The sequence below is a fragment of the Heptranchias perlo genome, chromosome 21, assembly GCF_035084215.1.
Source record: "Heptranchias perlo isolate sHepPer1 chromosome 21, sHepPer1.hap1, whole genome shotgun sequence".
NCBI classification, from domain to species: Eukaryota; Metazoa; Chordata; class Chondrichthyes; order Hexanchiformes; family Hexanchidae; genus Heptranchias; species Heptranchias perlo.
In genome coordinates this window covers 2094244-2118089 of record NC_090345.1, presented here as the reverse complement: position 1 = coordinate 2118089, position 23846 = coordinate 2094244, and the positions used below count along the sequence as shown (strand labels likewise).

Genomic DNA, 23846 nt, shown 5'->3' with positions numbered 1-23846 from the left:
GGGCTCATAAGTGGCAAGTAACATTCGCCAGGCAATGACCATCTCCAACAAGAGAGAGTTCAACCAGCTCCCCTTGACATTCAACGGCATTACCATTGCCGAATCCCCCACCATCAACATCCTGGGGGTCACCAATAATCAGAAACTTAACTGGACCAGCCATATAAATACTGTGGCTACAAGAGCAGGTCAGAGACTGGGTATTCTGTGGCGAGTGACTCACCTCCTGACTCCCTAAAGTCTTTCCAACATCTACAAGGCACAAGTCAGGAGTGTGATGGAATACTCTCCACTTGTCTGGATTTTTTGCAGCTCTAACAACACTCAAGAAGCTCAACACCATCCAAGACAAAGCAGCCCACTTGATTGGCACCCCATCCACCACCCTAAACGTTCACTCCCTTCACCACCGGCGCACGGTGGCTGCAGTGTGTACCATCCACAGGATGCACTGCAACAACTTGCCAAGGCTTCTTCGACAACAGCTCCCAAACCCGCGACCTCTACCACCTAGAAGGACAAGGGCAGCAGGTACATGGGAACAACACCACCTGCACGTTCCCCTCCAAGTCACACACCATCCCGACTTGGAAATATATCGCCGTTCCTTCATCCTGGAACTCCCTTCCTAACAGCACTGTGGGAGAACCTTCAGCACACGGACTGCAGCAGTTCAAGAAGGCGGCTCACCACCACCTTCTCAAGGGCAATTAGGGATGGGCAATAAATGCCGGCCTCGCCAGCGACGCCCACATCCCATGAATGAATAAAAAAAAACTGTTATTTGCTGAAAATAACAGTCTACTGTCTGCATGGAGTTTGAACGGGGATCAGACATTGCACACGTAAAACACAGATGCAGATCCCATCCCTGTGTTTACACACTGATGAGTTATGTTAAAACATTGCATAAAGGTTGCGCACTACTAAATCCCACATCCTCCAATCTGCACACCAGACCTCACCAATCTGCCGATCTGAGTTTGTACCAGGCCTGTGAGAGTGCATGCACCAAGGTTCTCTGCTGATGCACTAGAGACCTTGGTGCAAGAGGTGGACAGAAGGAGGGACATCCTAAATCCGCAGTGGGGGGGGGGGGGTGCAAGAGGCCCTCCAGACATATCTCCAAAAGGCAGTGGGAGGCAGCGGGGAACGAAGTCAATGCCAGGAGCACAGCATCATGAACATGGATGCAAAGCAGGAAGAAGCTCAATGCTTTGATATGAGTGGTCAAGGTGAGTGAGGTCAACTGTCAAGTGGCATCTCCTACCAACTGCACCACACACTACACCCCCATCACCCACATACCAACAAACTCTTTCCATCAGTACTCAACTCTTCCAATCAGATGCTTCCTCTCAACCCTTACACATTACCACTGTTTCAAGTCACCCACCCACAACTCACAGGTCACACACACATGCAGCTATTCAACCATGACATGCACATCACCCAGACACATGTCCCGCTTTCTTGCAGGAGAAGGTGGCGCATATCAAGAGGCAGAAAGTGGCAGTGCTATTTAGCCCCTGTTCAATGAGATCATGGTGGACCTGTGACCTAACTCCATATACCCGCCTTTGCCCCACATCCCTTAATACGCTTGGTTCACAGAAATCTATCAATCTCAGATTTAACTTTCACAAGTGAGCGAGCATCAACTGCCGTCTGCAGAAGAGCGTTCCAAACATCTCCCACCCTTTGCGTGTAGAAGCATTTCCTAACTTCACTCCTGCACATCCTGGCTCTAAATGTTAGGCTGTGTCCCCACGTCCTAGTATTCAAGTGGAGGAAACCTCCAAAAACAGTTACAAATGTCTCGGCAGCCAGAAGCAATAATCCAGTCACTAACCTGTAAATCCTGCAAGGTCCCTTTAAATAGCGCCAGTGGGTAGCCCTCTACGCACTCTAAAACACGTTCAGATGGTCAGATGGCCATCTTGGATGTCGGAGAGGCCGTGTAGCACCGAAACAACGGACGCTACAAGGCCCAATTTAGCACCCAAAGATCTTGCAGCCAAAACTTTGTCTGAAGTGACAGAGTGCCCTGCTGCGATAAATGACTTTTTCTCCCCACCTGTCAAATAATCATTTGCTTTTCCCACTGGCTGCTGGTTGTAACACGTCTGTTGCTTCAAAATCGCACGCCTGCCAAAATGTCGAGTCAATCAAGTAGTTCAAGTACTTCAACCAGCTGACAAGCTATGCAAAGTATTATCCCACCAGCTTTAATTGCTGGAGGGACTTCTGCATTCGGGAGGCGCACGCACCCGGATACGTCACTGGGGAACCCAGAAGCCGGCGGGTTGGAGCCGGGCTCCGAATCCGCTCAGGATTTCTGCAATTTTCGGAGCCCCACCCCGCACTTGCTCCTTCACCCGAAAATCGAGCCCCATATGGATCTCTATTTCATCATATCTACAAATACACCCACCCAAATCGAAATATTATATATATATATCTCTCCAACTATATCTATCTCTGTCTCTCTTTCTCGCACGTATATCTCTTCATCCCTGTCCCCATGTACATCGGTCTCTCTCGCAGCCCCACATATATTGCTCAATCTATCTGTCCCCCGTGCAATTTGTACCTCTCCCCTCAATTATATCCCGTTCTGTCCTGTCCCAGTTATATATATCTCTTTGTTCCACACATACGTCTATATTTCTGTCCACCATGTGTTTCCCTCTCTCCAAAAAAATATATATACCTCTCCATCTACATCTGTCTCTCCCCAGGTATAGCTCTCTCCCTTTTGTCCCCATATGTATCTCTCTCCCTCATATCTACCAATCTCTCTCCCCCGACCTCTCCCTATCCCCTTCATGTACAGCTATCACTACTTGCACTCCCAGTATATCCATCTCTGTTTCTATTTCTCCAATTATCTCTCTCTATCGCTGTTTCTTTCTCTCCTTTCTCTAACCCTGTTTAAAAATCTCTCTCTCTCTCTCGCCCTATGTTGAAATCAAATTCTCTCTTTCCCTATGTTTATTTCTCTCGCTACCTGTTTATATCTCTCTCTCCCTCTGTTTCTTTCCCTTACTCTCTCTGCTTATTTCTTGCTCTCTGCCTATTTCCCTCTCTCTCTCTCGCAACGTTTATTTCTCTGTTTGTTTCTCTATATATTTATTGATTTCTCTCTATATATATTTATTGATTTCTCTCTATATATATTTATTTCTCTCTCTAGATATATATTTATTTCTCTCTCTAGATATATATTTATTTCTCTCTCTATATAGAATCATAGAATCATAGAAGTTACAACATGGAAACAGGCCCTTCAGCCCAACATGTCCATGTCGCCCAGTTTATACCATTAAGCTAGTCCCAATTGCCTGCACTTGGCCCATATCCCTCTATACCCATCTTACCCATGTAACTGTCCAAATGCTTTTTAAAAGACAAAATTGTACCTGCCTCTACTACTGCCTCTGGCAGCTCGTTCCAGACACTCACCACCCTTTGAGTGAAAAAATTGCCCCTCTGGACCCTTTTGTATCTCTCCCCTCTCACCTTAAATCTATGTCCCCTCGTTATAGACTCCCCTACCTTTGGGAAAAGATTTTGACTATCTACCTTATCTATGCCCCTCATTATTTTATAGACTTCTATAAGATCACCCCTTAACCTCCTACTCTCCAGGGAAAAAAGTCCCAGTCTATCTAACCTCTCCCTATAAGTCAAACCATCAAGTCCCGGTAGCATCCTAGTAAATCTTTTCTGCACTCTTTCTAGTTTAATAATATCCTTTCTATAATAGGGTGACCAGAACTGTACACAGTATTCCAAGTGTGGCCTTACTAATGTCTTGTACAACTTCAACAAGACATCCCAACTCCTGTATTCAATGTTCTGACCAATGAAACCAAGCATGCCGAATGCCTTCTTCACCACCCTATCCACCTGTGACTCCACTTTCAAGGAGCTATGAACCTGTACTCCTAGATCTCTTTGTTCTATAACTCTCCCCAACGCCCTACCATTAACGGAGTAGGTCCTGGCCCGATTCGATCTACCAAAATGCATCACCTCACATTTATCTAAATTAAACTCCACCTGCCATTCATCGGCCCACTGGCCCAATTTATCAAGATCCCGTTGCAATCCTAGATAACCTTCTTCACTGTCCACAATGCCACCAATCTTGGTGTCATCTGCAAACTTATTAACCATGCCTCCTAAATTCTCATCCAAATCATTAATATAAATAACAAATAACAGCGGACCCAGCACTGATCCCTGAGGCACACCGCTGGACACAGGCCTCCAGTTTGAAAAACAACCCTCTACAACCACCCTCTGTCTTCTGTCGTCAAGCCAATTTTGTATCCAATTGGCTACCTCACCTTGGATTCCGTGAGATTTAACCTTACGTAACAACCTACCATGCGGTACCTTGTCAAAGGCTTTGCTGAAGTCCATGTAGACCACGTCTACTGCACAGCCCTCATCTATCTTCTTGGTTACCCCTTCAAAAAACTCAATCAAATTCGTGAGACATGATTTTCCACTCACAAAACCATGCTGACTGTTCCTAATCAGTCCCTGCCTCTCCAAATGCCTGTAGATCCTGTCCCTCAGAATACCCTCTAACAACTTACCCACTACAGATGTCAGGCTCACCGGTCTGTAGTTCCCAGGCTTTTCCCTGCCGCCCTTCTTAAACAAAGGCACAACATTTGCTACCCTCCAATCTTCAGGCACCTCACCTGTAGCTGTCGATGATTCAAATATCTCTGCTAGGGGACCCGCAATTTCCTCCCTAACCTCCCATAACGTCCTGGGATACATTTCATCAGGTCCCGGAGATTTATCTACCTTGATGCGCGTTAAGACTTCCAGCACCTCCCTCTCTGTAATATGTACACTCCTCAAGACATCACTATTTATTTCCCCAAGTTCCCTAACATCCATGCCTTTCTCATCCGTAAATACCAATGTGAAATATTCATTCAGGATCTCACCCATCTCTTGTGGTTCCGCACATAGATGACCTTGTTGATCCTTAAGAGGCCCTACTCTCTCCCTAGTTACCCTTTTGCCCTTTATGTATTTGTAGAAGCTCTTTGGATTCTCCTTTGCCTTATCGGCCAAAGCAATCTCATGTCCCCTTTTTGCCCTCCTGATTTCTCTCTTAACTCTACTCCGGCAATCTCTATACTCTTCAAGGGATCCACTTGATCCCAGCTGCCTATGCATGTCATATGCCTCCTTCTTCTTTTTGACTAGGGCTTCAATCTCCCGAGTCATCCAAGGTTCCCTACTTCTACCAGCATTGCCCTTCACTTTATAAGGAATGTGCTTACCCTGAACCCTGGTTAACACACTTTTGAAAGCCTCCCACTTACCAGACGTCCCTTTGCCTGCCAACAGACTCTCCCAATCAACTTCTGAAAGTTCCTGTCTAATACCATCAAAATTGGCCTTTCCCCAATTTAGAATTTTAACTTTTGGGCCAGACCTATCATTCTCCATAGCTATCTTAAAACTAATGGAATTATGATCACTGGTCCCAAAGTGATCCCTCACCAACACTTCTGTCACCTGCCCTTCCTTATTTCCCAAGAGGAGGTCAAGTTTTGCCCCCTCTCTAGTCGGGCCATCCACATACTGAATGAGAAATTCCTCCTGAATACACTCAACATATTTCTCTCCATCCAAGCCCCTAATGCTATGGCTGTCCCAGTCAATGTTGGGAAAGTTAAAGTCCCCTACTATTACCACCCTATTTTTCTTGCAGCTGTCAGTAATCTCCTTACATATTTGCTCCTCAATTTCCCGTTGACTATTTGGGGGTCTGTAGTACAATCCTATCAAAGTGATCTCTCCCTTCTTATTTTTCAGTTCTACCCATATAGACTCAGTGGGCGAACCCTCGGATATATCCCCTCTCACCACTGCCGTGATGTTCTCCCTAATCAAGATCGCAACTCCTCCTCCTCTCTTACCTCCTGCTCTATCTTTCCTATAGCATCTGTATCCTGGAACATTGAGCTGCCAGTCCTGCCCCTCCCTTAGCCATGTTTCAGTAATAGCTATAACATCCCAGTCCCAAGTACCCATCCATGCCCTGAGTTCATCTGCCTTGCCCATCAGACTTCTTGCATTGAAATAAATGCAGTTTAATCTAGACTTCCCTTGGTCTTTGCCCTGCTTTCTCAGACCATCTGTCCGGTTATGTTTTGTACACTCTCCCTTACTGCCTTTTGTTTCTGTCACCACTTTATTTCCCACTGACTTCCTGCATCGGTTCCCATCCCCCTGCCACATTAGTTTAAACCCTCCCCAACAGCACGAGCAAACACTCCCCCAGGACATTGGTTCCTGTCCTGCCCAGATGCAGACCGTCCAATTTGTACTGGTCCCACCTCCCCCAGAACCGGTTCCAATGGCCCAGGAATTTGAATCCCTCCCTCTTGCACCATCTCTCAAGCCACGTATTCATCCTAGCTATCCTGTCATTCCTACTCTGACTAGCCCGTGGCACTGGTAGCAATCCTGAGATTACTACCTTTGAGGTCCTACTCTTTAGTTTAACTCCTAACTTCCTAAATTCAGCTTGTAGGACCTCATCCTGTTTTTTTACCTATATCGTTGGTACCTATATGCACCACGACAACTGGCTGTTCACCCTCCCCCTCCAGAATGTCCTGCAGCCGCTCCGAGACATCCCTGACCCTTGCACCAGGGAGGCAACATATATTTATTTCTCTCTCTATATATTTATTTCTCTCTCTATATATATATATAAAATCTCTATATATATTTATTTTGCTATATAGAGTCATAGAGTCATAGAGTTATACAGCACGGATAGAGGCCCTTCGGCCCATCGTGTCCGCGCCGGCCATCAGCCCTGTCTACTCTAATCCCATATTCCAGCATTTGGTCCGTAGCCTTGTATGCTATGGCATTTCAAGTGCTCATCCAAATGCTTCTTGAATGTTGTGAGGGTTCTCTATATATTTATTTATTTCTCTGTATTTATTTCTCTATATATTTATTTCTCTCTCTATATTTCTCTCTATACATATATATAATCTCTCTATACATATATATAATCTCTCTATACATATATATAATCTCTCTCTATATATATAATCTCTCTATATATATAAAATCTCTCTATATATTTATTTATTTCTCTTTATTGATTCCGTTGCTGCGTTTACCTCGCTCCTTCACACCGTTGCCATGGTGAACTTTCCCAACCACTCGGAGGACGCATTCGATCCGCGTTCTTACTGAACCTGCCAATCGTGCGCAGCGTCTCCATCTCCAGGCAACGGCTTGATTTCGGGCCTGGGGCAGAGGCTGAGCCTGACGAAGATCGAGGAGAGAGTGTGGGAGGGAGAGGGAGAGAGTAAGAAAGAGGGGGTGAGAGAGATAGAGAGAGAAAGATTGGGAGTGAGAGAGAGAGAGAGACCGGGAGGGAGAGAGATAGACACACACACACACACCTGGGGAAAGAGGGAGATTCACACACACACACACCTGGGGAAAGAGGGAGATTCACACACACACACACCTGGGGAAAGAGGGAGATTCACACACACACACATCTGGGGAAAGAGGGAGATTCACACACACACACATCTGGGGAAAGAGGGAGATTCACACACACACACATCTGGGGAAAGAGGGAGATTCACACACACACACACACCCGGTGAAAGAGGGAGATTCACACACACACACACACACATCTGGGGAAAGAGGGAGATTCACACACACACACATCTGGGGAAAGAGGGAGATTCACACACACACACATCTGGGGAAAGAGGGAGATTCACACACACACACACACCCGGTGAAAGAGGGAGATTCACACACACACACACACATCTGGGGAAAGAGGGAGATTCACACACACACACACCCGGTGAAAGAGGGAGATTCACACACACACACACACATCTGGGGAAAGAGGGAGATTCACACACACACACATCTGGGGAAAGAGGGAGATTCACACACACACACATCTGGGGAAAGAGGGAGGGAGAGAGAGAGAGAGAGACAGACAGAGATCTGGCAAAGTGATAGAGAAAACACCAGGGGAGAGGGAGTTAGAAACGGCTGGTGAGAAAGTGTGTGAGGGAAGTCGAAGAGAGAGAGAGAGAGAGGCAGCAAAAGCGAGGCTGGTGAATGACCCTTTTCTCTTCATCTGCCATTTTATTTGGTGTGAGACTAGCCTTGGCCAGTGTGTGAGGGGTGGAGATGGACCCCGCAGACTCTCTGTCTCTCAGGTGAGCCCCTCAGCAGCAGCCTCAAGGGCCTCTTGTTTGCGGTTTGCACAGAAAAATGGATTGTGGTCTGTATGATCTGCAAAACCCTGGGGAAAAACCCCGCAAAATAGGAGCGGAATTTGACTCCTTGAGTCCCCGTGAAAACAATGGCCAGTGAACATTTACTGATGGGTTAGTATTTCGGGCTCCCACTACCTGCAGTTCTGAATAGAATGGATGGAAAAGTAACTTGCCCTAAGGTACTTCAGTGTGTTGTGCCACAAGGGGATGAGCAGGATCTGACAAATTCTGTGGGTAATGCGCCCAGTAAAATCGGTGGGTTTGGCACACAATCGTAAGTAAATTGAAGCCACTTACCTTGGCTTCCGGGTTTCGTGCTGGAAAGCTGTGCAGCGGGCAGACTGTGCACCCGCATTGTCGGCTGTCAGCTGGAGGAGCCCTATTTAAAGGGGCAGTCCTCCACTGACTGATGCAGCAGAAAATAGGCAAAATTACAGCGTGGAGCAGCCCAGGGGGAAAGCTGCTCCCAGGTTTAATGATGCCTCACTCCAGGTTTTACTGGATGGGGTGAGGAGGAGGAGGGAGATCTTCCACCTGGCGGACGGGAGAAAGTGGCCTGCCTCTGCCACCACGAAGACCTGGCTCGAGGTGGCAGAGGAGGTCACCAGCACCACCAACATATCACGCACCTGCATACAGTGCAGGAGGCGCTTCAATGACCTAACCAGGTCAGCCAAAGTGAGTACTCTTACTCCCCTACACTCTGTCTGCCACATCACCGCCCCCACCCCACATCTCCTTCTGCACTGCCAACACTACCGTATCACATCACTCCTCACACCCACTGAACCCTCATCCTCATCTTACCTGCACTTCCTCACCTCCCCAGTACTCATCCCACCACTACCTCTCAACCCAATCCTCATACAATCTCATGGCTCTATTTCATACTCACCCTCTCATGCATCTCTTTCACGGTTAGCCTCACCCCACCTGTCACTGCCTGTGCTGCAGCCACAGGACATGCATCGCATATGTGTAGTAGGAAGCGTAAGGCAAACGTGTCGTGAGCATGAAGGGGATGCACAAGGGTGTTTGAGGATTTGTCATGGTTTTTACTTATATTTGATTTCTGATCAACTCACATTACATATTATATTGTCACCACTACTGCCACGTCTTGGCCATTCTTGACTGGCTTGTGCAATTAGGCCCTTTCATGAGGTTCTCCATGAACATCCTTGATGCCACCCATTGTGTTACCCTACAGTGGGTGTATGTGTAGTTGCACGACTGCTTTGTGCAGGTGCCTGTTGCGCAGCACTGTGTTGAATAGCTCCACATGGTGGAGGTGGATGTGCTCGTCCTCCAATGGAGTGATGAATGCAGCCCCCCTCATCCTGACGGTGTGAGTGTGAGGGGGTCCCCAAAGTAGGTAAATATGTTTGGACAGCAGAATTTAGGGTATGATGTAATAATTTTGAGTGTGGAGACAACAGTGTGGCAGGCAAAAATGAGGTATTCCCCCCAATTATCATGGAATCCTCTGCATCTCCCAATGGCTGCTGACTGAAACATGTCTGCAACAACAGGGAGTGTTTCCCACAACATGGGAAACACGCTGAGGAGAGTCCAAAATCACATCCCTGCTAAAATCTCTTCCCAATGAGGTCTGTCAACGACCTCAAGTACCACCCTAACTATCTAAACTGTCATCCCGCCGGCTTTAATTGCCGGTGGGAGTCCCGCATGCGGGGGCTGCGCGCGCACCGATTCACATCATTGGGGAACTCGGAAGTGGGCAGGTTGGAGCCGGGCTCCGGACCCGCTCCGGGATTCCCCAATTTTAGGAACCCCCCCGCCACGAACGCAGCCGCTTGGCCATCCTAAAATTGATCCCATTGTCCTTGTGTTCAAATCTCATTTTTGTTTTCAAATCCCTCCATGGCCTCGCCCCTCCCTATCTTTGTAAACTCCTCCAGCCCTACAACCCTCTGAGATCTCTGCGCTCCTCCAATTCTGGCCTCACGCGCATCTCTGATTTTCATCGCTCCACCATTGGCGGCCGTGCCTTCAGCTGCCTAGGCCCTGAGCTCTGGAATTCCCTCCCTAAACCTCTCCGCTTCTCTACACCTCTCTCCTCCTTTGAGATGGTCCTTAAAACCAACCTCTTTGACCAGGCTTTTGGTCACCAGTCCTAATGTGTCTTTGTATGGCTCGGTGTCAAATTTTGTTTGATAACGCTCCTGTGAAGCGCCTTGGGACGTTTCACTCCATTAAAGGCACTATATAATGCAAGTTGTTGTGTGATTTTGCAGTATGGGTATCGCAGTTTTGCTTGAAAAGCGCCTGAGGCAGTGAAACTGCTGGTTTCCCAGTGATAAATCCCGAACTCTGGTGGTGATCGACTCATGTCCTCCATTCCCCCCATGGTGACTAACTTGTTGGAGCGAAACGCAGGGTGGGTACTGGGTACTGCCCCGCAGGGTGGAGGGTAAATTGGAGATTACGGGCTCCCTGCCAGGGTTCTGCTCCATGCTTCCTGGCAGCTGGCAGTGATATTGGGAGGGCCCGTAGATAGTGTGTCTGCCTTTTGAAGGAACGGAATGGACAGTGGGGAGGGAGGGATTGGGGGGGAACAAATCAACAAGGAAAGAAAACCAGCACCAAGATCACATGTTTAACACTGTTTATAATTATATTAGTTATAGTACAAGTAAGTGTGTTTTTACCACCACTGTCGTTTTCTGTCTATAGACAGTATCGCGCTCTCTCTGTCTGTCTGCCTGCATCTCTATTTAGCTGTGTTTGTGCCTCTGTCCCCTTTTTCTTTAATCGTTCTTGGGATGTGGGCATCGCTGGCAAGGCCGGCATTTATTGCCCATCCCGAGTTGCCCTCAGAAGGTGGCGGTGGGCCTTCGTCTTCAACCACTGCAGTTCTTTGTGGTAGTTTGATGCAACTGAGGGACTTGCTAGGCCACTTCAGAGGTTAGTTAAGAGTCAACCACGTTGGTGTGGGACTGGAGTTACATATAGGCCCAGACTGAGTAAGGAAAGCAGAATATCAGTGAACCAGTTGGATTTTTATGACAATCCGACAGTTTCATGATCACTTTTATTGAGGCCAGCTTTATATTTTCAGATTTTTTAAACAGAATTCAGATTCTCAAACTGCCATGGTGAGATTTGAACTCACGTTCTCTGGATTATTAATCCAGCCATAACCACTATAGTACCATAGAATCATAGAAAGGTTACAGCACGGAAGGAGGCCATTTGGCCCATCGAGTCTGTGCTGGCTCTGCGCAAGAGCAATCCAGCTAGTCCCGCTCCCCCGCCCTATCCCCATAGCCCTGCAAATTTTTTCATTTCAGGTATTTATCCAGTTCCCTTTTGAAGGCCGTGATTGAATCTGCCTCCACCACCCCCTCGGGCAGTGCATTCCAGATCTTAACCACTTGCTGTGTAAAAATGATTTTCCTCATGTCACCTTTGGTTCTTTTGCCAATCACCTTAAATCTATATCCTCTGGTTCTTGACCCTTCCGCCAATGGGAACAGTTTCTCTCTATCTACTCTGTCTAGACCCTTCATGATTTTGAATACCTCTATCAAATCTCCTCGCAAACTTCTCTGTTCCAAGGAGAACAACCCCAGCTTCTCCAGTCTATCCACGTAACTAAAGTCCCTCATCCCTGGAATCGTTCTAGTAAATCTCTTCTACACCCTCTCTAAGGCCTTCACATCTTTCCTAAAGTGCGGTGCCCAGAACTGGACACAATACTCCAGTTGTGGTTGAACCAGTGTTTTATAAAGGTTCATCATGACTTCCTTTGTACTCTGTGCCTTTATTTATAAAGCCCAGGATCCCGTATGCTTTTTTAACCACTTTCTCAACCTGCCCTGCCATGTTCAACGATTTGTGCACATATACCCCCAGATCTCTCTGCTCATGTACCCCTTTCAGAGTTGTGTCCTCTAGTTTATATTGCCTCTCCTCATTCTTCCTACCAAAATGTATCACTTTGCATTTTTCTGTGTTAAATTTCATCTGCCACATGTCTGCCCATGCCAATAGCCTGTCTATATCCTCTTGAATTCTATCACTATCCTCCTCTCTGTTTACTACACTTCCAAGTTTTGTGTCATCTGCAAATTTTGAAATTGTGCCCTGTACACCCAAGTCCAAGTCATTAATATATATCAAGAAAAGCAGTGGTCCCAGCACCGACCCCTGGGGAACACCACTGTACACCTCCCTCCAGTCCGAGAAACAACCCTTCACCACTACTCTCCGGTTCCTGTTACTTAGCCAATTCTGTATCCATGTTGCCACTGCCCCTCTTATTCCATGGGCTTCAATCTTGATGACAAGCCTATTATGCAGCATTTTATCAAACGCCTTTTGAAAGTTCATATACACCACATCAACTGCATTGCCCTCATCTACCCTCACTGTTACCTCATCAAAAAACTCTATATCAGGTTAGTTAAACACGATTTGCCATTAACAAATCCATGCTGGCTTTCCCTAATCAATCCGTACCCCACTTGGGATCTCTCTCTTCCTGAGCAGGACTGCCTTTCATAGGCAACTATTCCATTTAAGCAGCATAGTGTAAGCTTTAGTGATGTGGTGCTTGCTCTACATCTCCAAATAAGATTCACCAACTGATGCCTGTGTGATGGTGCTTGGTAATGGTTAATGCTCAGCATAGTACAGATTCCCATCTCAGCAGTGTTGTGCTCTGCTGTTCATGGGAGTGCAGAATAGAAACTTGTTTGTCATGCTAACAATGTCATCTTTTCACTTGGTTCACCTGCAACTGGTGCCTACTCCTCATCACCGTACTGCCCGTCTCCCTGATCTGATGCCCATTCCCTTTCGTCACTGTACTGCCGGTCTCCCTGAGCTGGTGCCCACTCCCTCTTGTCACCCTGCTGCCCGTCTCCCTAAGCTGGCACCCACTCATTCTAATCACTGTACTGCTCGTCTCCCTGAGCTGGTGCCCACTCCCTCTAATCACCATATTCCCCATCTCCCTGAGCTGGTGCCCACTCCCTCTAATCACCATATTCCCCATCTCCCTGAGCTGGTGCCCACTCCCTCTAATCACCATACTGCCCGTCTCCCTGAGCTGGTGCCCACTCCCTCTAATCACCATACTGCCCGTCTCCCTGAGCTGGTGCCCACTCCCTCTAATCACCATATTCCCCATCTCCCTGAGCTGGTGCCCACTCCCTCTAATCACCATACTGCCTGTCTCCCTGAGCTGGTGCCCACTCCCTCTGGTCACCGTACTGCCTGTCTGCACTGCTAGTGATGGGGCAACCAGAAGTAGCTGTTATTGAGACTGAAAGTATGAGACTCTCCTATCCATGTGCTGACCTACTGCAGTAACACAGTTTTCCAATACAGAACTTATTTTGCCACTAGACCAGGTCTACCAACCTTGCCTGTCTCCAATGAGACTTGAGCTTTTCTATATTACATGGTGTGCTTCATTCACCCAGCTGGATTGGATCAAATCCCTAATTTCAGTATGACTCGGAGCGTGTGTGAGTACGTGCTGTACTATATGCCACCCAGTGGAATATTAGTGCTGCAGTAACTGCTGGCTTATAGAAAGAAATACCATGGCAACAGGTATCCATCCAGCAAGGAAGCCATTTTAATGCTTGTTCGGTCACCTGATCAATCTCACATCAATGGTTAAAGTAGTTTTGTCATGTGAATTTTCTTCTTCCTCTCCTGAAGGCGCTGGGGTCTGGGTTCCACAGTGCCCGGTGCCCTCCAGGAACTCACCCAAGAAGCCATTCTGCATTTGTGAGCCTAGACAGTGTGTGTCACCAGGCTATGGGACTGTGACAGCATCACACTTGAGCCCAATTCTATCCACACACTTGTACGTGCAGCGTGAATTGCCAGGTAGTGCTCAGGACGGGAACCCTGGTTAACCTTTAGGTCCCAGCCATTGCTCAGTGGGGAGCACTCTTGCCTCTGAGTCAGAAGGTCGTGGATTCAAGTCCCACTCCAGAGCCTTGAGCACAAAATCCAGGCTGACACTCCCAGTGCAGTACCGAGGGATTGCTGCACTGTCGGAGGTGTCGTCTTTCTGATGAGACGTTAAACTGAGGCCCCGTCTGCCCTCTCAGGTGAATGTAAAAGATCCCATGGCACTATTCGAAGAAGAGCAGGGGAGTTCTCCCCGGTGTCCTGGGCCAATATTTATCCCTCAACCAACATCACTAAAACAGATTATCTGGTCATTGTCACATTGCTGTTTGTGAGATCTTGCTGTGCACAAATTGGCTGCCGCATTTCCTACATAACAACAGTGATTACACTTCAAAAGTACTTTATTGGCTGTAAAGCTCTTTGGGGCGTCCTGAGGTTGTGAAAGGCGCTATATAAATATGCAAGTTCTTCCTTTCTTCGTGAGGATTGGTTGGTGCAGTAATAGAGACAATGTCCTGCCACTTCTTGACCCGAGATTCAGGGCCAGCTCATACCAGAACGAAGGCCATGCCTGAAATGAAATTAATATATTAGCATGGATAGAGGATTGGTTAACGGACAGAAAACAGAGAGTAGGAATAAACGGGTCATTTTCAGGTTAGCAGGCTGTAACTAGTACGGTGACGCAAGGATCAGTGCTTGGGCCTCAGCTATTTGCAATCTATATTAATGACTTAGATGAAGGGACCGAGTGTAATGTATCCAAGTTCGCTGACGATACAATGCTAGGTGGGAAAGTAAGCTGTGAGGAGGACACAGAGTGTGAAGTTATTCACTTTGGTAGGAAGAATAGAAAAGCAGCATATTTTCTAAATGGTGACAAACTATTAAATGTTGGTGTTCAGAGGGATTTGGGTGTCCTTGTACACAAAACACAGAAAGTTAGCACGCAGGTACAGCAAGTAATTAGGAAGGCAAATGGTATGTTGGCCTTTATTGCAAGGGGTTTGGAGTACAAGAGTAAGTAAATCTTGCTACAATTGTACAGGGCTTTGCTGAGACCACACCTGGAGTAGTGTGTACAGATTTGGTCTCCTTACCTAAGGAAGGATATACTTGCCTGAGAGGCGGTGCAACAAAGGTTCATTAGATTGATTCCTGGGAAGAGAGGGTTGTCCTACAAGGAGAAATTGAGTAAAATGGGCTTATAGTCTCTGGAGTTTAGAAGAATGAGAGGTGATCTCATTGAAATGTATAAAATTCTTAGAGGGCTTGACGGTAGATGCTGAGAGGCTGTTTCCCCTGGCTGGAGAGTCTAGAACTAGGGGCACAATCTCAGGTTAAGGGGGGGCGGACATTTAGAAACTGAGATGAGGAATTTCTTCACTCAGAGGGTTGTGAATCTGTTGAATTCTCTACCCCAGAGGGCTGTGGATGCTGAGTCGTTGAGTATTTTCAAGGCTGAGATCAATAGATTTTTGGACTCCAGGGGAATCAAGGGATACGGGAATCGGGTGGGAAAGTGGAGTTGAGGTCGAAGATCAGCCATGATCTGATTGAATGGCGGAGCAGGCTCGAGGGGCCGGATGGCCTACTCCTGCTCCTGTTATGTTTCTTGTGTTCTTACTCGATCCTGTTCCTAGTGGGCACAAAGCACAGCACAAAACTGTCCCAAGTTCAGCCCTGATTGGCACTCTCACTCAGGACCACAGGATGGCTTGTGTGTGAAATTGAAAATGTCACCTGGTGAAGGGCAGGCAGTACTGAAGGAGCTTTGCTACGTACCTAATCTAACTAAACCTGGTGTCCTTACCAGGAGCCTGGTGTAGAAAGTGTTTTATTCCCTGGTTCATCTTCCCAAGCAGCAAGTTCACCAAAAAGAAAGCTTTCATTCCCTCAGTCCACTGAGTTCCTGATCTCAGCCACGTCGCTATAAGATGGGGAGTTATTACCCTGGGCTATGAACATGCTAAAGAAGATAACCTGTCAAGGCTAATAGGATGATATGACAGGTATTCTGCAGTGTTCCTTGGAAACTCTTTATTAAATGAATTTGTTACATGTGGTCCACAGAACAGTGGGTTTGATGAGGTGAATGACCTTTACAGGTTCTGCTCACTTCACCATAACATGCACCTTTAACATTAAACATCTAAATAAATTGTAAATATTCAGGATTCCGATCAGTGGTGGGAAAGGGATAGCTGCACTGGCTGAAAGTGGATCAAAGAGAGAGGTTTCAAAGAGGCTTTTGAAGGAGGGGAGAGAGAGGTGACGAAGTGGAGGGACTTTATTTAGAAGAGAGCTCGAGTGGCACTGACACCACTGGAGACTCTGCAGCCAACAGTGTATTGGGGAGAAGGAGGCTGCAAATGGGTCCTGAGCAGGAAGAGCGGAGGGCCCCAACAGGAACGTGGGCTGAATGAGGGGGCAGAGGTAGGGAGGAATAAGGACATGGGCTGGGGGAGTTCGGAGATGAAGAAAAGGACTTGTAGCTCGGGAGCCAGGAAGATTAGGGAGCACAGAGATAATGTACTGGATAGGATCATGACAAGCTCACAGCAGCACTGGAGGAAACCTGCAAGCAATTCCACTGGTCACCTCATGGCTGTGCTGCAGGACAGAGCAAGAGCTGTAGACAGAAAATATAAGGATTTCAGACTGTAACCGATAGAGATATCTATCAAATCGAACTCCTTTATCTATGTAGAACCATAGAAAAGATACAGCACAGAAGGGGGCCATTCGGCCCATCCTGTCCGCGCCGGCTCGAAGAACAACCAGATGCCCATTCTAATCCCACCTTCCAGCACCCAGTCCGTGGCCCTGCAGCTTACAGCACTTTAGGTGCAGGTCCAGGTACTTTTTAAAAGAGTTGAGGGTCCCTGCCTCTGCCACCAATTCGGGCAGCGAATTCCATACACCCACCACCCTCTGGGTAAAAAAGTTTTTCCTCATGTCCCCTCTAATCCTTCACCAATCAGCTTAAATCTATGTCCCCTAGTTCTTGAACTCTCCGCTAGGGGAAACAGGTACTTCCTGTCTACTCTATCTGGGCCCCTCATAATTTTGTACACCTCAATCACGTCTCCCCTCAGCCTCCTCTGCTCCAAGGAAAACAACCCCAGCCTATCCAATCTCTCCTCGTAGCTGCAATTTTCAAGCCCGGGCAACATTCTTGTAAATCTTCTCTGCACTCTCTCCAGAGCAATTACGTCCTTCCTGTAATGTGGTGACCAGAACTGCGCACAATACACCAGCTGTGGCCTTACCAGTGTTTTATGCAGTTCCATCATTACATCCCTGCTTTTGTATTCTATACCTCGGCTAATAACGGAGAGCATTCCGTATGCCTTCTTCACAACCTTATCTACCTGTACTGCCACCTTCAGGGACCTGTGCACATGCACTCCAAGGTCTCTCACTTCCTCTACCCCTCTCAATGGGCTCGATATTAGGAGGGAGGCGGGTTGGCAGCGGGAGGTCCACTGGGCACGTGGGTAACGCGCCCAGTGAATTCGGGGTGCTCCCCACGCGATCGCAGCCTAATTGAAGCCACTTACCTTGGCTTCCAGGTTTCGTGCTAGAAAGCTGCGCAGCGGGCGGACTGCGCACCTGCATCATAGGCTGTCAGCTGGAGGAGCCCTATTTAAAGGGGCAGTCCTCCATTGACTGATGCTGCAGAAAGGAGCCAAAATTACAGCATGGAGCAGCCCAGGGGGAAGGCTGCTCCCAGGTTTAATGATGCCTCACTCCAGGTCCTACTGGATGGGGTGAGGAGGAGGGGGAGGACAGAGATCTTCACCCCGGTGGACGGGAGGAAGTGGCCTTGTCACCACTACTGCCACGTCTTTACGAATCTTGTCTGGTTTGTGCAATAATGCCCTTTCCTGAGGATCACCATGAAGACCCACACCTGATGCCACCCATTGTGTCACTGCAGAGTGGGTGTAGGTGTATTTGCAGGGCTCTTTGGAAGGATGCGGAGGAGAAGTTGTTGAGGGCAGTGGTGACTTTGACAGCGACAGGTAAAAAGATAGTGATCAGGCCCAGCCTGGGAGCAGCTCGGCATGAAGGAGGCTGCAGATGTCCACGACGACATGTCGAGTGACTCTGAGCCTCCGTGTGCACTGCTGCTCAGAGAGGTCCAGGAAGCTGAGCCTCGGTCTGTAGACCCTGTGGCGAGGGTAGTGCCTTCTGCGACGCATCTCTCTCTGCGGTTGCCCTCCCTCCTGCTTTGCAGGTGGATGTGTCACAGCACTGTGTTGTGGAGCTCACGTGTCAGAGGTGGACGGCATGGCTGGCGAGGCTGGTGATGCTGTTCGTCCTCCGAGGAGGTCATGACTGCAGCTATGGCGGCCCCCATCCGGAAGATATACGTTTGAGGGGTCCGCAAGGTAAGTAAATGTGTTGAGGTTCCAAGTTGGTGAATTTTATTGTTAGGAGGAGGATGGTGGAGGCCAAACTTTGTCCAAAGTGACAGAGTGGCTCCTGCAATGAGTGAGGGTCTCCCCCCACCCCCCTCCCCCCACCCCCTCCCCCCACCCCCTCCCCCCCACCTGTCAAGTGGACCGGCGGGAGTCCCACATGCTGCGGCTGCGCGCGCATCTAAGCGCGTCACTGGGGAACCCAGAAGTGGGCGGGTTGGAGCCAGGCTCCGGACCCGCCCTGAGAATCCCCGATTTTCGGAGCCTGCCCGCCACGAACCCGCCGGCTCGGACGTCCAAAAATCGAGCCCAGTATATTCCCGTTTACTGCGTATTCCCTTTTACTGTTTGCCCCTCCCTAAGTGCATTACCTCACACTTCTCTGGGTTGAACTCCATTTGCCACTTTTCCGCCCACTCCACCAACCCATTGATATCTCCTTGGAGTCTACAGCTATCCTCTTCACTATCAACTACACGGCCAATTTTTGTGCCATCTGCAAATTTGCCAATCGTGCCCCCTACATTCAAGTCCAAATCATTAATATATACCACAAACAGCAAGGGACCCAACACTGAGCCCTGTGGCACACCACTGGAAACGGATTTCCATTCGTAAAGACATCCATCCACCAGACATATATCTCTGAGGTGGATAAGATTTAATTTTCAATAAAGTTATTTTCTATTTTTATTCTGAACCTTTGTGAGGTGTGTACCTTGCAGTAAAGGGTACTCACCTTTAACATTTCTAATACTCGCCCTTGTATGTTCTAAGACCATATGAGATAGGAGCAGGAGTAGGCCATTCGGCCCCTCGAGCCTGCTCCGCCATTTAATGAGATCATGGCTGATCTGATTTTTACCTCAACTCCACTTTCCCGCCCTTTCCCCATATCCTTTGACTCCCTTGCTGATCAAAATTTTGTCTAACTCAGCCTTGAATGTATTCAATGACTCAGCTTCCACAGCTTTTTGGGGTAAAGAATTCCAAAGATTCACGGCCCTCTGGGAGAAGAAATTCCTCCTCATTTCCATCTTAAACGGGCAACCCCTTATTCTGAGACTATGTCCCCTAGTTTTAGATTCCCCCATGAGGGGTAACATCCTCTCAGCATCTACTCTATCGAGTCCCCTCAGAATCTTGTATGTTTCAATAAGGTCTCCTCTCATTCTTCTAAACTCCAATGAGTATAGTCCCAACCTGTTCAATCTTTCCTCATAAGACAACCCTTCCATACCTGGAATCAACCTGGTGAACCTTCTCTGAACTGCCTCCAATGCAAGTATGTCCTTCCTTAAATAAGGGCACCAGAACTGAACGCAGTACTCCAGGTGTGGTCTCACCAGCACCCTGTACAGTTGTAGCATGACTTCCCTGCTTTTATACTCCATCCCCCTTGAAATAAAGGCCAATATTCCGTTTGCCTTCCGGATTACCTGCTGCACCCGTACGTGACTTTTTGTGTTTCATGTACGAGGACACCCAGGTCCCTCTGTGCCGCAGCATTTTGTAGTATTTCTCCATTCAAATAATATTTTGCTTTTTTATTTTTCCTCCCAAAGTGGATGACTTCACATTTTCCCACATTATATTCCATCTGCCAAATTTTTGCCCATTCGCTTAACCTGTCAATATCCCTTTGCAGACACTTTGTGTCCTCATCGCAACTTGCTTTTCCACCTATCTTTGTATCATCAGCAAATTTGGCCACAAGACACTCTGTTCCTTCATCCAAGTCATTAATAAATATTGTAAATAGTTGAGGCCCCAGCACTGAGCCCTGCGGCACCCCACGAGTTACAGATTGCCATTTTGAAAATGACCCTTTTATCCTGACTCTTTGTTTTCTGTTTGTTAGCCAATCCTCTATCCATGCCAGTATATTACCCCCAACACCATGAGCTCTTATCTTGTGCAGTAATCTTTTATGTGGCACCTTATCGAATGCCTTTTGGAAATCCAAATATACTGCATCCATTCGTTCCCCTTTATCCACCCTGCCCGTTACTTCCTCAAAGAACTCTAATAAATTTGTCAGACATTATTTCCCTTCATAAAACTATGTTGACTCTCCTTGATTGTATTATGAGTCTCCAAATGTCCTGCTACTATTTCCTTAATATTGGATTCTAGCATTTTCCCAATGACAGATGTTAGGCTAACTGGTCTATAGTTACCTGCTTTCTGTCTCACTCCCTTCTTGAATAGGGGTGTTATGTTTGCGGTTTTCCAGTCTGCTGGGACCTTTCCAGAATCTAGTGATTTCTGGAAGATTACAACCAATGCGTCCACTATCTCTGTAGCCACTTCCTTTAAGACCCTCGGATGCAAGCCATCAGGTCCAGGGGACTTGTCAGCCTTTAGACCCATTAGTTTACCTAGTACTTTTTCTCTAGTGATAGTGATTGTTTTTCGTTCCTCCCTCCCCTTTGCCCCTTGATTTTCTACTATTATTGGTATGTTATTCGTGTCTTCTACTGTGAAGACAGATACAAAATACCTGTTCAATTCCTCTGCCATTTCCTTGTTTTCCATTATTATTTCCCCAGTCTCATCCTCTAAGGGACCAATGTTTACTTTAGCTACCCTCTTCCTTTTTATATACTTGTAGAAGCTTTTACTGTCAGTTTTTATATTTCTTGCTAGTTTACTCTCATAATTTATTTTCTCCCTCTTTATTATTCTTTTAGTCATCCTTTGCTGGTTTTTAAAGTTTTCCCAATCTTCGAGTTTGCCAGTAATCTTTGCCATGTTGTATGCTTTTTCTTTTAACCTGATACCATCCTTGACTTCCTTAGTTAGCCATGGTCGGTTCACCCTTTTTGTGGAGTCTTTCCTCCTCACAGGGATATATTTTTATTGCAAGTCATAAAATATCTTTTTAAATGTTTGCCACTGCTTATCCACCATCATACCATCTAATCTGTTTACCCACTCCTTTAGGAGTGTCAGGGGCTGTGTCTGCCTGCAGCCAAGCACCAATACTGCTGAATGGGGAACCCCGGGAGCGACACCCCATCTGGTTTTCTGTTCTCTGCTCTACTTCAGGCGAAACCCGACCTTCACCCAGTGTCTCCCCACATCGAACACCTGAACCCAGAGACTCCGTGGAGCAGGATCCGCACCCAGAATACTACGTTTTCTGTTCTCTCCACAGATGCTGGCTGTGTTTTCAGCTTTTTCTGTTTCTGTTCTGTGCAAACCTCCGTGAAGCTGCTTGTTCACAGTGCCAGCGTGGGTGGGAGCAATGGTCCTCTCCTGGTATTGACCAACCTGTGCCAACGTGAGACTCACTCGACCTACCATAAACTGCCTGATCATTCAGGGACTGAGGGTGGAGGGCGGGCTGAGAACCACGGAATATTTAACGGGCCTGGGCAGATGCTCTGTTCACTTTTACTCTTCTTCTTCAGGTGGGTGAAAGGTTACACGACGCAGAATGTGCTTTTTGTCAACAACAACACAGTTTGCTACCCCTGTGGGAACTACCTGATTTTCATGGACATCGACACACAGAAGGAGATGGTGCTGCAGTGCGAGAGTGGCAGTATCGGAGCTTTCACAGTCAACAGCGCCAGAGAAATCGTGGCTTTTTCAGAGCAGCGGTTAAAGCCGTCCATCTACCTGTACACCTTCCCAGAACTGACCAAGACTGCTGTTCTCATGGGTACGTGCTGTTAGAGGATAGTTGTTCTCATTTAGAAAGAAAGACTTGCCTTTATACCGCGCTTTTCACAACCTCACAGTGTCCCAAGGCGCCTTACAGCCAATGAAGTATTTTTTGAAGTGTAGTCACTGTTGCAGGAAACACACGATTTGGGCACAGCAAGCTCCCACAACAGCAATGTGATAATGACCAGATAATCTGTTTTAGTGATATTGGTTGAGGGATAAATATTGGCCAGGACAGCGGCCTCGGTTCTTCTTCGAAATAGTGCCTTGGGGTCTTTTGCGTCCACCTGAAAGGGCAGACAGGGCCTCGGTTTAACTTCTCATCCTCCAACAATGCAGTGCTCCCTCAGTACTGCACTGGAGTGTCAGCCTCGATTATGGGCTCAAGTCTCTGGAGTGCGACTTGAACCCACGTCCTTCTGACTCAGAGGTGAGAGTGACACCAACTGAGCCACAGCTGACACATCTAAGTTACTAAGTTATTCCTCCAAACAATAGGGCGCAAAGTCATTTGTTGTTGATATACACAGTGCATTAAGTGTACAGTGATAACTATTTTTGCTAAGTCCACATACACTGAACAGCACTTTTTGGCGATACCGTGCGAGTTCACCGGAGAATTCAAAACACATTACAGTTCTCAAGCTTGAAAGAATTTTCAAGCCTGATCAACCCCATCGGAATTGAGGGTCTCTCCCCCAGAACCTTCTCTTTTATATCCTTTTTTTTCAATCCTGTTATGTTTCAGCATTACCTCGTCCTTTCACACGTCCCTTCATCAATAACTATCAAAGGCTTTATTTACTCTGTATCTAACCCATGCTGTACCTGCCCTGGGAGTGTTTGATGGGACAGTGTAGAGGGAGCTTTACTCTGTATCTAACCTGTGCTGTACCTGCCCTGGGAGTGTTTGATGGGACAGTGTAGAGGGAGCTTTACTCTGTATCTAACCCATGCTGTACCTGCCCTGGGAGTGTTTGATGGGACAGTGTAGAGGGAGCTTTACTCTGTATCTAACCCTGTACCTGCCCTGGGAGTGTTTGATGGGACAGTGTAGAGGGAGCTTTACTCTGTATCTAACTCATGCTGTACCTGCCCTGGGAGTAACATTGGAACATAGGAACAGGAGTAGGCCATTCAGCCCCTCATGCCTGCTCTGCCATTTGATAAGATCATGGCTGATCTGTGATCTAACTCCATATACCTGCCTTTGGCCCATATCCCTTAATCTGTTTGTTGCTGCTGTTTGGCGTCCATTGTTGTTGTTTATATTCTTACTCTCTAACATTCTTCAACCTGATGAGCATAAATTTCACAAAAAGAAAGCAAAAACAAGAGGATATTTCCTGATGTCACTTATTTCTCTATTTTTCAGAAGGGGCAGAATTGGAGTACACACTGCTGGAATTCAGCTTCTCGGGCTCGTACTTCGCGAGTTTCTCCTCGATCCCGGAGTTCAGTCTAACTATCTGGTAACTTTTTATGGATACTGAATTGCACTCTACAATGGTCTGAGAATGAGAAA

The 23846-nt window shown here is 47.3% G+C and overlaps 1 protein-coding gene across 1 annotated transcript in view; it reads left to right on the top strand.

Moving 5' to 3' along the window:
* Nucleotides 1–7355: 7355 nt before the first annotated feature.
* Nucleotides 7356–23846, top strand: part of cfap43 (cilia and flagella associated protein 43) — a 119656-nt gene continuing 103165 nt past the window's right edge. The window contains 3 exon segments of the mRNA XM_068002788.1: nucleotides 7356–8261; nucleotides 22063–22316; nucleotides 23697–23793. Of these exon segments, the coding sequence (XP_067858889.1) occupies nucleotides 8233–8261; nucleotides 22063–22316; nucleotides 23697–23793 (380 nt within the window). The 5' untranslated portion in view covers nucleotides 7356–8232.